General features: G+C 42.8%; 1 protein-coding gene across 2 annotated transcripts in view; it reads left to right on the forward strand.

Annotated features, from left to right (window-relative positions):
- Positions 1-13,654, forward strand: part of Ccdc93 (coiled-coil domain containing 93) — an 85,380-nt gene extending 71,726 nt beyond the window's left edge. For both annotated transcript variants that reach the window (XM_058583284.1, XM_046456828.2), the window contains 2 exons: positions 4,086-4,199; positions 8,672-13,654. In XM_058583284.1, the coding sequence (XP_058439267.1) occupies positions 4,086-4,199; positions 8,672-8,725 (168 nt within the window). In that variant the 3' untranslated portion in view covers positions 8,726-13,654. The remainder of the gene's footprint in view (positions 1-4,085; positions 4,200-8,671) is intronic.
- The last annotated feature ends 2,266 nt before the right edge of the window (positions 13,655-15,920 follow it).

A 15,920-nucleotide genomic window follows, 5' to 3' on the forward strand; every position in this document is an offset into this window, starting at 1 on the left:
GACTTATAGCTACAGTTTTGACCACATTCCCAATTGAACCCTAACTAGTACCTCTTGCTCTCAATACTATGTAAAAAAAGATATCCTAGTGGTCCTTAGATTCAGTAGTAGAATCTAGTGGGGACTTCATCTCCACTCAGGATCCTGGGTTACAGTGCTCCAGAGAGTGGTGCCAGAATGCAAAATGAAAGAAGGAATTGTCTATGGGTCCTGTCATCATAAAGGAACCACTTTCAAATGGCAAACATTGAAGCTGCCTGAAATCCTATCTCATTAGGAAGAGCTAAAGGTAAAAGTGCTCCATATCTCTTTCCCTGTAGAAAAACATCATTGATTTCCCCTTTAGTAATGTCAACAAAATATCGTCAAACAAGGGGGAAAGGGTATTACTTTGAGGAGACATGGTTTCTCCCACTGTTCAGCCACAGAAATAACAGCAAACATGTCATTTGCACTTGCCATGTGCACATGCCCTCACCAAGGTAGCAAGTGTGCATGAGATGCCTTCTCCATCTGGGGTGTAAAGTGGATGGAGCCTGGTCACCCCAAACTGGTGGCAACCCATATCTCAGTGAGGTGGTCATTTCTAGCCCGCTGCTGCTTCTCATGGAGCTGCCCTCACTTACAGTAAAGGACAACAGGAGTGCATTGGGCTCTTCTTCCTTTTGCTTCCCTTTCTGTGTACTGGGAACCTCATCCTTGGGGGAGGAAATTGGCTTGACCCCTTAGTTCTCTGCATTCTCCCCCAGCTCAGTGTTAGCCAGTGAAGGAAGCTGCTAGTTGGTGGGGCTTGCAGGTGAAGGGAACCCAGGGCAGGGCAAGCTGTATGTCTGTATCCTCAGGGGCTAATGAAGCACCTGACCCATGGTGGGTGCTCAGGAACTATTTGCTGAACAAGTGAATTCATTCAGTGGACTCTAAAAACAGTACTCAGAAAGGGTTCCAGGTGGGGTTTGAACACTGATTGGCACCCCCAAGTGAAAGCAGTTTGTGTGTATTTGTTTATAAACTCAACAAGCAGCACTCCCTGTAATGTCCCATGGTGGGTCTTGCTTTCAACATGTGGCAGTTGAGTCTCTGGAGAAAGATTCCCCAGACCTGGCTGGGTCCAGGCATTACTGGAGATAGACGAGCACTGGGTATGTGTGATGCAACCGATGTTTATGTTCCATCTAAGGGCTTCTGAGTAAAGACAAAGTCACGTGTTGGCAGCCATTTTGACCTTACCCAGAGGAAGTCAGATTTCTGGGTCTCTGGAATACTTCAGGTGTTCAGCAGAAGCACTCCAGAGTTCCTGGCCTGGGTGTGAAGAAGTAAGGAGTAGAAATGGTTTGAGTGAGCAAGAAGGTGCTGAGGACAGTATGAAAATGAAACTCAAAAGTAGAAGTCAGCTCCTGATGGTGAGAGCGGGGGGACTCTTCCTGCTGACGCATGCATCCTAGTTAAATGTTAGGAAAAGCTGCCTTCGTTGAGCAGCTGCCATGAACCAAAAGATGTATCACTGACTTAACATTTAACACCAAGCATTCCTCATAACAAAACCTGCAACCACGGTGACATCCTCATTTTACAGCTAAGGGGGACCTGTCATTCAGAAATGTTAAGTAGCCTGCCCTGATTCACAGTGAATGACAAAGCTAGGCTTTGAACCCAGGCTTTTCTGGCCTTAGTCTTATTCCCTTTCTGGCTTGCCACACTACTTTCCATAGTAGATCCTGGATAAATTCATAATTGAACTCAACTGCTATGTCTCCATCACTCAAATTGCAATTGGTCATAACCAAATTTTTTTGCCCAAGTACTGAGCCAACAGGAGAGGCCCAGGCTAGAGCTAGCTGCATACAATGCTGAGGAAGGGACCTGACCATGAGGCTGTACTCAGCCCTGCAGGTCAAGTGTCTGGCGGCTTGGGGAAATGGGCTGCAAGGAAGAGTAGCAGTGGGAATTGCAGCCGGCTGGGCAGGTTACATCAGGTGGGCAAAGAGCCTTGGAACTCCGAAGCTGATTCAGGGTCAGGATTGAACTGGGGAAAACAAATCTGCATGTTGTCTGGGCCTCCTGAACAGCATTGGGATAGGTATTGGGAACACCGCTTACATTTTACCTTTAATGTCAACAGTGGTTGTTGATGTGGAAAGAGGAGAAAGAACTGCTGTATAAAGGTCACCTGTATCTTGGGTTTAATAACTGTACATTTCTTCCAAAATCATGGTCACACATCAGTGAAGCCCAGGCAAAGCATCACTCATGATTTCATTCAAAAAGCACTGGCTGTGTACCGTAACTCTGCCCTCACTTCCTGACTGACTGGTGCTCCAAGTTTATCTTCAGAAAATGCAGCACATACCACTGCCAGTTCTGCTCCAATGCCATCAAATCCTCAGCCCTCTGACATTCCAATCTGAAGAGGTCCTGTGCCCAACCCACTACATTACCAGCCTATTTCATTTTCTTCATAGTACTGCTGGACTCCTAGAAATTTTACACTTGTCTATTAGGGTGCTTGTTTGATGTCTATAAAATGTGCAGTCTAAGAGCAGGGACTTTTCCTCATTCACCACTACATTTGGGTGTTCTGTAGGTGTTGACATTTATTGAATGAATAAGCACTTATTGAATGAATAAGCTTTTAGGTCCCTTAGAAAAGTCTCCTTAAATCAGAGTCTAGCCTGAATGTATAGGATCAAAATTTTGGAAACACTCCATAGTCTACCAGTAAGTGAACAATGATCAGGAATATTGTGTACTTTCTAAAATACAATTGTAGCATGGAAATAATTACATCAAGAGAAAAGAAGATACACAATTTTATTGTGTGTGTGTTTGTTTGTTTGTTTGTTTTGGTGCTGGATATTGAACCCTGGGGGGCTTTTGCCACTGAGCCACATTCCCAGCCTTTTTTTTTCTTCCTTTGTTTTGTGTTTTGTTGTTGTTATTGTTCGGTTTCTGTTCTTTTTTTTTTTTTTTAATTTTTTATTGTTGGTTGTTCAAAACATTACAAATTTCTTGACATATCATATTCCACACTTTGATTCAAGTGGGTTATGAACTCCCACCTTCACCCCATACACAGATTGCAGAATCACATCAGTTACACATCCATTGATTTACATATTGCCATACTAGTGTCTGTTGTGCTCCGCTGCCTTTCCCATCCTCCACCATCCCGGTTTCTGTTCTTGAGACAGGGTTTCACCAAGTTGCTTAGGCCCTTGCTAAATTGCTGAGGCTGGCTTCAAAGATTCTTCTGCTTCAGCCTCCTGAGTTGCTGGGATTACCCGCATGCACTACCATGCCTGGCAACAGACAGTTATTTAAATCAAGGTTTCTCAACCTCACACAATAATATTCTGGGCAGGACATTTCTTAGCTGTGAAGCTGTCTGGTGATGCTTGGTAGCCTCTGGCCTCCAACCTGTGGTATCAGCAACACTCCCACCTCACAGTCATGACAATCATGACTGTTCCAGACACTGCCAAATGTCCACTGCAGACAAAACAGCCCCCAGCTGAGAATCACCATTTATTGTGAAGTAGTTTGTAGTAACAAAAAAATGAGGGGCTAGGGATGTGGCTCAAGTGGTAGCGAGCTTGCCTAGCATGCATGAGGCACTGGGTTCGATTCTCAGCACCACATAAAAACAAAATAAAGATATTGTGTCCACCTAAAACTAAAAAATAAATAAATAAATGGCTGGCTGGGGATGTGGTTCAAGTGGTAGCGCGGTTGCCTGGCATGCGCAGGATTGAACCCAGCATCCTCAGCACCACATAAAAATAAAATAAAGATATTGTGTCCACCTGAAAAAACTAAATATATATATATATATATATATATATATTTTTTTTTTTTTTAAATGAAACCAGTTAGCATTCAGTGATCAGAAAATTACTGAATAAATTATAGAGACTTCATGTAATATACAAATTAATAAACTAACCTCAAAAACTACATGTAGAAGGAAAGTACTGGAAGGAAATACATGAAAAATGTTAATAATGGTTGCCCTTCAGATATGGCCAGCAGCAGTATCTTTGTCAGAATACCTTTTCATCACCCACCATGTCCCCAAATGTTTTCAACAGATGGAAAAGAAGAAACAAGAGAACAAAATGAGAAGAGACCAGTTGAATGACCAGTACTTGGAGCTGTTAGAAAAGCAGAGGCTATACTTTAAGACTGTGAAAGAGTTCAAAGAGGTAAGAGGAGAGCTGGGCAAGACATGCTAAGGCTAAAGTGAAGTATATGTTCACCTCAGGTGAGCCTTGAAAAATCAGAGCAGGATTTTTTGTTTTCTTCTTGTCTGTGAGGGAAAATGACAAATTGGTGGTGTGTTCTAGCAGTACCTTGTGGCATTTAGGTAGGTGAAGGTTGCATTGTTCTCTGGCCAGTCTTGAGGGTCTAATTACATGTTATAAGAAACATCACATCTTTGTTTTCTTTTTCTTAAATTTAGATAGTGCATTAAACTCAAAGGTGAAATGACTCCATACATCTGCAGCAAGGTCCACCTGTAAACAGCATTATGGATTAATATATACAGTCTTTTCTCCTGCCAGTCTTAGTATGGGAGGGACCTTGAGAATCCACACGGGAAGAGAGAAAACATTGACAGGCTTGGGTTCCCATCTTCCTTTGCCACTTAGCAGCTGTGCACCTTGGCAGTGACCTGTGCCACTAGGCTGTAGTTTCCTCTCTGGCACCAATACCCAACACCAATACTTAGCTGCGTTTGTTTCTGTTTGCCTCCCTGCATTTGGGCAGGGTTGCTCTTCATTGTTCCAGAAGGACAAGTGTTTGACTTTTTCTTTCTTGGTTTTTTTTTTGTTGTTGTTGTTTGTTTGTTTTTGATCCTGGGGATTGAACCAATTACAGGTCACAACTGAGCTACATCCGACATCCCATCCTTTTTGTTTTTTATTTTGAGGCAGCGTCTCACTAAGTTGTGATCCTCCTGCCTCAGCCTCTGGATCACTGGAGTTACAGGTGTGTGCCACCTCACCTGCATGTCTTCCTTTTTCTTAAGATATTTTCCAAAAAAGGAGACTGCAATTTTGTCACTTACCAGGAATCTCAGTAGCTTTATTTCCAGGGATTCCTTCACCCTTCCTAATCTGAATCCATGTGGTTTTGGTGAGTTCAGAAACTGCTAAAAATACAGAGGAGTTAAAGATATGCTGTATCCTAGCTTTTGTTTGGTCTACAAAATAAGAAATATAATCTTACATGTCAGTACTTTTATTCCAGTTTTTTTGTTGTTGTTGCTCTGTTTGTATTTTTGTGTGTGTGTGTGTGTTTTGTGGGATTTAGTTTTTGGTTTTTTGTTGCTGGGGCTCAAACCCAGAGCCATGCACATACTAGAGAAGCACCCAATCACATCCTCAGCCCATTCCTGTTAATTTTTTAAGTCCTTTCTTCCTTATCCACATCTTTCCTTCTTTATCTATACCTGTGTGTGTGTGTGAGAGAGAGAGAGAGAGAGACAAAAAACAGGGATATTTAACTTTTAGGAGCCACAGCCTCCAAGCATTTCAAACTCTCGTCCTTTTAAATGTTCCCCAGTTCCTACTTTGCCTCTGGCTATACACCAGGTTGTAAATCAGACCTGGTGCCTGTTCTTAAGGCGCTTACCTTGTGGTGGAAGAGATAGATATGAAGGTAAGAAACAGAAACAAATGGAAACTCTGGTGAATAAGTAATAACAATGATAAACTTTGCCATTTGAGGGGACCAGTTAATTGCACGGTCGGATACTGTATAGGCAGCAGGATTCGGCTTTGGGAGCAGTAGGACTCAGCTGGGAAGCAGCACTTGTGTAAAGGCCCTGAGGCTCAAAGAGAGGGTGCTGTCCTGTGGTCTGAGACCCTCTGTGATTGGCAGAGTTTAGAGATGAAGTTTCAATAGGGCCAGTGAGTGAGCTGACAAGGAACAAATAGGACTCTGCTGCTCCCTCCAGAGCTCTTTTCTCCTTTTTTAATCCAAATAGCTCACAAAGAGAAAAGACTCAGAATAAATTTCAAATGTTGCTTAGACACTCCAGCACTGCCCATTTAACAGTATAGAAACAAAAAACAAGTAAGTTACACAGGATAAATATAAAGCTGTCAGAATCAAAGCAAATGAAAATAAAATGGAAAAACTCATTCGTGGACTGCAGCTCCTTCCAAAACATTAAGCTTCAACATTTTTAATGTTGTACATGGCAAAAATTTTAAATTGGCAATCGAGTCAGCATTCCAAGTCTTAAACTTTCTCCCACCAGTTCTTCTGAGATAATTGTGGCCACCACAGGTGACAGTGCGGCTCACTGGCTACCCCCAGTTTCTACCCTGTGTCTTCAGAGTCACTGAAGACATAGATATGTCTGTTTTTCAGCTTTTTTCTGCTGTTTTTCAGATTTTTTGATTTTCTGTTTCATTGTAGTCCCAGATAAGATCTCATTTGAAATAGGAAAGGTTTGAATAGTCAAACTTTCATCTCAGGGTTGAGTCTCCCAGAATCCTCTCTGTTACCCACTTTCCTTGCCTCTTCCCAGCTGGTTGGCCTTCTGTTCCTCTGTTCTGAATTCTGCCCACTTCTTGGTCCCCAGCACTTGTACTGGCCAATAATAATCATTCCCCAGTAAGGCACAGTATTGTTGTCCAGAGCATGGTCCTTTGCTACCTTAGCAGTTTCCTTTATTGGATTTGGTTTACATCAAATTAATTAAGCACCTGTGAGAGCCCATGGATGCTATTTAGGCACCAAGTCAGATGCTCAAGGTGACACCCAGCCTCCTATAGTATGAATACCTTTCTGATTAGAGATGTTGGGTTTTCTCTAAAATCATTAACTTACCCTGTGAGGTTGATAATTACAAGTCTGCCAGGAAAATCAGGAAACAACTCATCAACTAAATCACATTATGATGTATATTTCTAAACCACAGTTTCTCACAAGGAAACTAAAATTTAAATGTTCTGCCACAGCACTGGTAAATAAAAAAAACCCTATGTTTTCATGAAGCTAGCTTTGAAGACATAACCTTGAGTGAGCTGAGCTCACTGCTGGATGCTGTCTCTGGTGCACAGTGGGTTGGATATAGTCTTCAGCAGGAAAGAAAGAGGTAATGAGACATTTTCCCTTTCCATCCAGGAAGAAATACCTAAAGGGCCCTTTTGTATTTGCTTTGAAGAGACAGACAATATCATTCTGTAGTCTCCCAAAAGGCTTCAGTAGATTGCATGAAATTTAGTCAGTGCTCACATATAGCCGGTGACAGCTGGAATATCTTTATTGAAAAATTCAAACATTATCTCAGTGTGAGGTGATATACAGAATTACCCATAGTGGGGGCTCTTTACAGCAGAAGTATTTTGATGCTGCTGAGTAGTTTGGCCTCATTTAAAAGGTAAGATGAAAGTTGAAACTTATTGTTCATATTTTTATTCTGGAAACCTTTAAAATTTTACAAAAATTGAGTGTACAATACACAATATAACAGTATAACTATGTGCTTGTTCTTGTATCATCTCTTCCCCTCTCTACTCCCCACCCCCCTCAAGAAGGTGTCAAAAATTTATTTTAAAAAGAAAAATTTTCTTAACTTTTCTAATGGAACCCAACATCATCTTATTTCTCCCTTTCCAAAAACTGTGTTCAAAAGTATCAGAGCGCCTTGCTTCTGACAGAAGAAGCCATGTTTACCTCCATTCAGCCCGGGAGCCCAGCTATTCCCCAGCTTTCCAAGTGGAAGATGAGTCTAAACCCTGTAGATAAACCAGTACTCATAAGAAAACTGAGGTCACTGAAGCTGTGCTGTGACAACATAGAAGAGTGGGGCACTTGGAGCACCTGAGCCCAGAAAAAATTGACTTTGAGGATCTTGGCTGCAGAGAGTTCAGGGATGAGAGAAAGTTTTCTCTCATAATAAATGGTTCTCCAGCAGAGGATAGCCATAGTGGCCTAACCACTGCCACACCTGGGCCCTGTGAGCTGTACACAGGGATTGTTGTGTCCCAGCCCAGGAAAGGGTGGGCTGTGTTGGACATTTGCTAGAAGATGAAGTTGTCTTGAGCTGTCAGGGCCAGTAGGAATAGGGGGACAGGAAAGGCACAGTGGGGAGCTTTTGAAGATGTTCAAAGAAGAGAATGAGGTGACTTGTGCCACAGGACAAGAGGCCCAGTGTTATCCCTCTGTAAGCACAGATTTTGTACCGCTCATTTTCAGTACTATGGAAGGAATGTCCCTTGATAAATACATCTCATCTTGTTTTCTATAAATTTAATTCTTAAAATCAAGAATACCCCTTGCCTTCATTGTTGCTAGGGTAAGAATTTATAGTGTTTTGCCTACCACATTCTCTAGGGCTTCCTTCTCAAGGCCTCTCCCACTTCTCACCATAATAGGCTTCTGTCCCTTGAAGAGTTTAGAACCTTCAAGAGGTCTTTTGGAATAATAGTGCCTAACTCTCACATCTTTAGTCTGACAGTCCAGAAACTGAGCATCAATATATCTTCATTGAAGGTCAGTAAGTCACCAGATTTCACCTTGCTGGTAGACATGTGCTAGAAGTCTAGTTTAGTTAGTCAGGTGTCTCCTGGGCGATTGGAGGGAAGGACAGACTGTGCCCCATGTGGATGGTAATATAGTCACTGCCTCTCTCTGTACTCTCCCTCTGCTTCTCCTCTAGGAGGGCCGCAAGAACGAGATGCTGCTGTCCAAGATGAAAGCCAAGGCCTCCTGAACATTCCCAGCCATTTTTGTATGTCACTGATTGATTTTTAATGCCACATCTATCCACTACAAGATCATGAAATGGTTCTGAAAGCAACAGTAGAGAGATGCAGGTGTATTGATTTCAACTCCATGGATGGTTTCTTTCTCCTATCTGCTTCCATTTCATCTCTGTTGGCTGTTGTTGATGGAATCAGACAGTGTAAGCATTAGCTTGGATATGACCCATCACCTATGAAGAAATTGGGCTGTCTATGTTCTCTGTCCATTCAACTTATTTCTCTAGTAACATTGCACTTATGAAGGTACCTGTATTTGTCTGGACTCTCTGAATAAAGAAGAATTCTTTCATTCAGCAAATATTAATTGACCACTGAGAAATAAATACTGAGGGAGATTCAGCAAAGTATAAAACCCAGTCTCTTTCCCCTACTGCCAGGCATCCAGCAAGTGGCCCAGGGAGCAGATATAGCTCACAGGACCCTGGATCGTGGCTCATCTGAGATTTATTTCGATAAAAGAGGCTGCTGGATGAATGATCAGCCCATGTGAGTGTTCGTCACTTGGGCCTTTCACCTGCATGGTGCCTTGTTCCTGGGTTCTCAAGATATCAGTACCAGCCAGAAGGCTTGGATGATATACTTAGCAACTGGATTGAAAGCTCAATGTTGTGGGTTTAATTCTTATGTACTTAAGATCATGTCAAAAAAAATTGACAATGGGCCTCATATTGAGGATGATTCAATAAGAATTACACCTTTCCATGTCCTGATTTTCATTCGAGCCACAGGCAACACAAGAATGGGCTTTTTCATCCCCCTCGTCTTATCCTTCTACACTGTGGCCAAAGCAAGGAAACTACACTGCAGTGCTGTTGGGGCAGGCCGAGGGAAAGACCACGAGCAGGTACCACTGGGAAGGGAAGAGCAGGAGGCTGTGCAGAAAGGAAGGGAGACAGCATCTGGGCTAGATCTGAAGGTGGGGGATATGATGTTAGAATGCTGGGCAAAGATAGGAATGTGGTTTCAAATGCAGGTGCACTATGATTAAAATCTCAGAAGGGTGTGGGGAAGGGGATGAGCCAGTCTCTGCAGGAGGCTTTAAAGAACAGCTGGAGAGATGGGCTGGGAACAGACTTTGGAGGATGGTGGAGGGCAGCTGAGAGGTTGGCTTTCTTTTGGAAGTGAGCACTCGAAAGCTCCTGCCCTGTCTCTCAAGTCTGATGACTAGTCAGGGTCAGGAAACCTCAGTGTGAGGTTTCTATTCCTTTCTTCATGAACCTTGCACATGTACACTGTTCAGCAGGTTTGGACCATAAAACATAAAAGCTTGAACATGTCAGGCAAGTGAGGGATTCAGCACAGTCACAGAAACACTGTGCTCATTTTTAGTTCCCTAATGGATGTGATTATGCAGGTCTAAGTATACAGGCTTTTAAAAAAAAAAAAAAATCTCTCTGGCTTAACACCACCATCAGTGTGTCTGTGCTGGTGCCAGCAAAGCCTTCCAGATGAGCTGGGTGAGAACAGCAGCATCTGCACTGGCACTTCTCTATGCCAGGCACTTCCTGGCTGTGTGCATCTCCACCTCCGCTGGTCCTGGAGGGGTGTTTATGTGGGGTTTTAAAAGGGCTCAGTTTAGTTGAAGCAAGTAATTGTAAAACAACAGGTGGGACTTTAAAGAAAGGAGGAGACAGCAGTTTGATTATGTTTGAAAATTGTTTCAAGTTCAGAGAAACCTTCTCAACAAGCTTGTAGGCCCCCACCTCTGCCCCTGTTTTCTGAACTTTGTGAGCAGTAGGAGATGATGTGATTATTTGTATTAGGGAGGCAGGGGCAGGTGATGTTTGGAGGTAGTGGAGTTCACCTGTCTGTGTTGGTTGGAAAGTATGGTGTAAGTGATTCAAAGTAACCAATAAGCCTTAAATGGAGACTTGTATTTTATTTAAGCTGTGTTTCTCAGGAGTTTTGTTTGGTTTTAGTATAGCCAGGCATTGGTAGATGCTCTTTTTCTTTTTTTAAACCACAAGGCCTAATACAAATGATAAATTAGTCTCCATTGCTTAAACACTTTGGATTAGACACAGAAGGCAATCTGGAGACTTCTTTGTTTTCTACAGACAACCTGCATCAGGGACAGCGCCATTGTGAGTAATTAGGACATTAGCTACATGGTGCAGTCAGGCTTTCTAGGCTCAGGAAATGCCCTGAGGTCCTGATCACTTCAGAAACCACTTGGAGATGACAGCAAAGGTCCTCCCAGAGCCATGTCTTTCCCTGTGCCCAGATATACATAGAACAATGTTGTGTTTTGCACAACCTGCAGACTTTTCCAGAATTATAAGCAAGAGTAGAAACAACCTTAAGTTACTTTTTATAAAATGCATGCTTCCGGAGAAAACAGGTTTCCCCAGGAAGTAAGCAGTTTTCCCTGCTCAGAGCAGTGAGTTTGCTCTTGGGGCTGGCTGCCCAGAGCTGGTTGTCAAGCCTCTAGGTCAGGGACTCCCCTCACTCTTACACGTTTCTCATGGAGTACATGAGGCTGGTTTAAACAAAACTCAGCTGCTACTAGCAGAATGGGACTAGATGCTCATGAGGCGATACCTGGGACATTTTGTTTTTGTCCTTGGGCTGTGTTCAGTGTCTGGGGATAACAGGTGAGCTGACACCACTAGAGGGAGGTGCAGTATGTTAGAGAACACTTGTCAAGTCACACAAGAGGGTATGTATTCTTTTAATGAAGAACACAATCAAAGTTTTTTAGCCTTAAGCTTAGAGCCTAACATTCATGTTTTAACTGGTTCTGGTTCATAGTCCCTGTTTTAAGAAAAGCTGGGCCTTGCCACCTCACCAAACTGAAGAAACACTGCCTCATGATACTGAAACCCTTGGGACCTCCTAAAAACCTTGAGCAGAGGCTGGGGAAGGCTTTCAGGAAGCCTTCTCACTACCTCGCAAGACGCTATACCCGTGTGGTTGTCATTGACAAGCTCTGATCGTATCTATGGTGAGCCGAGTAGACCTGTCTGAAAGGGCACTTGGAACAGTCAGCTGTGACCTGAGGTCTGTGCTGCATGGATTTCTGCTGCCTCAATGTGGTCTTGTATTGCCGACTCTGCAGGTTACAGATGGTCAGTTTAAGAGGGAATTAGGCATTCTAGCAATAACTTTTAACAGTTTGAGCCTGAGTCCTTTGTGGGAAGCACAGGTAGTTGGCTTGCAGCATGCTTTGAGGAAGAACACTTTAAGGAGGTGCTCTATGACTTCCTTGTGGCCCATGTTGGCCATGAGGTAGAACATCTTAATACAGAACAGTACACTAAAGATCCCAGTGAGATGGGTGCCTTTATCTGTCTCTGTGGCTGGGCATTGCCAGGGAAGTGCCTTGCTTGATGCATCTTCAGTATCCTCCATGCAGTCGCCTGGTCTTTTATACTCAGTTTAGAGCATACTTTTTTATATCACATGAAAACAGGCTGAAATGTTACATGAAAAGTAATTGATAGAAGTCTCCTTTCTTCTCATAATAAATATATTGTGTAAGATCCTTGGGGGGATTTAGTACCTGGTCTGCAGCATAGTTAACAACCCAGGGAATACTCTGATTCTTCCACATCAGCCTGTCTCAATTCCTCAGATGGACCAAGTTCATGCCCTTAAAATGGCTGTTACTCTGCTGTTTCCTCTACATAGAGCTCTGTCCCCTCCAAGATCTTGGGCTGTGGTTTTCCATGACCACCTAATACACATACAAACCCATTTAATTTTGGTCTCTGGCCCTGATCATATTCTGTCCATCCCTTGCTATCTGTCTTGATGGCACATGTTACTGTTTGAATGTCAGTTAGTCCTTTGTGAGTTCTGTTGCCCACCCTAAATTCTGGAATGTTAGGGCAATAAAAACAGGGACCTTGTCTGTCTTTCTGTGGTCTCTCTGGCATCTGGCTCAAAGCCAGGAAATGCTAGGATAAATGTGCCTCTCCAAATTACAGCTTTGCATCCCTGTATTAACAAAATTTAGACTTAACCTTTCCTCTAATTTATGCTTAGTTTGAAACAGGCCAACAGTTCTATTCATCAGCCTAGGACGATCTCTCTCTGACTGTGTTCTTCTCTAACCTGGAAAGTTGGAATGAAAAAAGGTGTCAGTTTTCAAACTTTCAGAGGGTCTTTTAGAGATACATTTTTTTCTCCCAGAATAGGCAAGGAAAAGAGAAAGGGTACACACTAATGTCATCTAAGATCGTGAGTATGTTTTTGCTCCAAAAAGTTCATGAAATCTAAAGGTCAGTTGGTAGAAAATGTCTCAGCCACATGAAAGCCAGAAATGGGATGATGCTGCCAGGTTATGGGAAGCAGCATTCAGATGCAGCATTGGCAGAAGTATGAATTATACAGCCTTCTGGAGGACTGTTGGACAATACCTGTCACAAGTGCAAATGCACAGCCTTTCAAACCAGTAGTGCTACACCTAAGAATGTTTCCTTTGACAAGAATTTTTATTAAAGCATTGTTTGTGATAGCAGAAGTTGGGAACTGTCAATCAATATATAGCAATGGTGAAATAAGTTATGGCCAGTTCCTATAGTGGGGCAGAAATTTAAAAGAGCAGAGCTGCTGTATGTGTTCTGCCATGGAATGATCTTCAAGATGCATGGTTAAGTGGGGGGGAAAGGCACATGGTATACTAGTATTTGGAATGGAAAAAAAATGTGCTTATAGATTGTGCGTGTATGTGAGCACATACACTCATGTCTATGATACGTGTCTGCTTGCATATGCATATAATATCTCTGGAAAGTTATACAGCAACCTGGCAGTCTCGGTTGCCCCTGGGAAGAGGGGTGGGAATAACTTCACTGTATAACTTTTGTACCTTTTGAATTTTGTACCATGTACATGTATTATCTTTTCAAAAATAAATAGTTTTTAAATTTTAATTTGGTTTAGTTTTCAAAAAAAATAAAGGATTCTAGTTCCATAAATGTACTTTCTTAAGCAAAATAAAGCCCATGAGTCAGAAGCAGTAAAACTGTCTCTTGCTTGGGTCTTGGTGGTAATAGGCCAGTGTGGAAGGGACTGTCCTCTGATGTAATAGCTTTGAGGAGCTGAGACACTGAGGCAGGTTCGGCACTATTATGGTTTGATATGAAGAGTCCCCCCAAGACTCATGTGTTGAAGGCTTGGTCCTCAGTGCAACAATGTTCAGAGGTGGGGCTTTGGGGAAGTGGTTGGGTCCTGAGGGCACTCATTCATCAAAGTGTTAAGCCATTGATGAGTCTGTAACTGAATGGACCACTAGGAGGTGGAGCCCCCCTGGAGGAAGCAGGTTACTGGGGATTTGCCTTTGAAGGTTATATCTTGTCTCTGACCCCTTCCTCCCACCCCCAGTTCCTGGCCACCATGAGATGAGTAGCTGTGCTCTGCCACACCCTTCTGCCATGATGCTCTTCTACCTTACCACAAGCCTGGAAACAAAGGAGCCCATTATGGGCTGAAACCTATGAAACTCTGAGCCAAATTAAGTCTTTTCTCCTTTAAGTTGATTTTCACAGGTATTTTGTCACAGCAACAGAAAATTGACTAACATTCCTATCCACTGTTTGAGTGTGTTGGCCTGGCAGGGACAGAAAATGGACTGTGAAGACGATAGAACCCTAAACCCCGTTGTAGGGTTGCCTGCATGTCATGAGAATCACTGTGCAATTGTGCTTCCTGACTTTTGGGGTACAAAACATGGGGATGGTACCTCTGAGCCATGGCCCAATGGGAATGATTAACATTTTCCAGAAGCCACTCCAATCTTGAATGGAAATCTACTGTGAGTGATCCTTCCCACCCTTGTTTATTTTTTGGTGTGGGAGGGCACTGGGTATTGAACCCAAGAGTACTTTATCACTGACCTAAATCCCCAGCTCTTTTTGTATTTTACTTTGAAACAGCATCACCAAGTTGCTAAGGGTGGCCTTGAACTTGTGGTCCTTCTGCTTCAGCCTCCCAATTCATTGGAATTCAAGTGTGCGCCACCCCTCTTTCTTTACCAACAGAACTCTGGTTTCGTTCAGCTCCAGGAGAACGTCATAACAGCTGTTCTAAAAGGCATGAGAATCCCGTTTCTACTTTCCAAGGTTGATTTATAAATAGATGTCTAACCCAGTCATGACCAACAACGAGAAGACTGCTGAGGAGTCCCAGAAAAACTTTCCTGCTAATAACCAGCCAGAATTGTATCAGGAGAGCTTCTGCTTGCCCTTTCTGTTTATTTGTCAAGGAAATGACAAGATTTGAGCAACTTCACCATCTAGACACTGAGCTTGACCAACTGAAAAGATGGAAAGAATCAGGCTCCCTGAAGGCATGATGAGCTTCTGAGCCAACCTGGTCCCACTTGCTTCCATGTTCTTGTTCAATGAGAAAAATCCCTGTTAACTGGTGCATTCAACCAACAAATATTTGAGTTTCTACTCTGTCAAACACGAAATACAGAAATGAAAAACACAGAAAAGAGAACCTGCCTTCCTAGAAGCTTTGTCCAATGGGGAAGACACAAAAGAAAGAAATATGTAAGTCATGTTTCTTCAACATACTGATTAAATCAGTGAAGGAGGGTCAGGAATGTCTGTTTTGGTGGTGGTGGCAATTTTATATTGAGAAGCTAGGGAGGACCTCAGTCACTGACTAGTGAAGGAGTAAGTCATAGAGACCTGGGTGAGGAAATTCCAAGTATAGGGAATACCAAGTGTAAAAGCCCTGGGTAGAAGCATATCCAGATGAGTTTGGTGACTATCTGTGAATCTGTGTGGGAAGCTACAAGAGGATTTTGAGTAGAAAAGTGATATGTTCTGGCCTCGTTTTAATAGGGATCCCTCTGGGGCTGTGTTGCCTACAGGCTACAGGGAACCCAGTTAGAGATCACTCATAATCCAGATGAGCTAGGCATGGTGGCAGATACCTATAATCTCAGTGGCTGGGGAGGCTGAGGCAGGAGGATTAGAAGCTCAAAGCTAGCCTCAACAACTTAGCAAGGCTCCAAGCAAATCTAAGTGAGATTCTGTCTCAAAATAAAAAGGGTTGGGATATGACTCAGTGGTTAAGCACCCCTGGGTTTAATCTCCTGGTACCAAAAAAAAAAAAAAAAATCCAGATGAAAATACAACTGAAACAAATGTCTCACAGGAGTTATGCTTTCTATATTACATTTTTTTT

This window comes from Marmota monax, unplaced genomic scaffold (genome assembly GCF_021218885.2).
Source record: "Marmota monax isolate L192 unplaced genomic scaffold, Marmota_monax_Labrador192_F-V1.1 WCK01_AAM20220418_F8-fsc00121, whole genome shotgun sequence".
Classification (NCBI taxonomy): Eukaryota; Metazoa; Chordata; class Mammalia; order Rodentia; family Sciuridae; genus Marmota; species Marmota monax.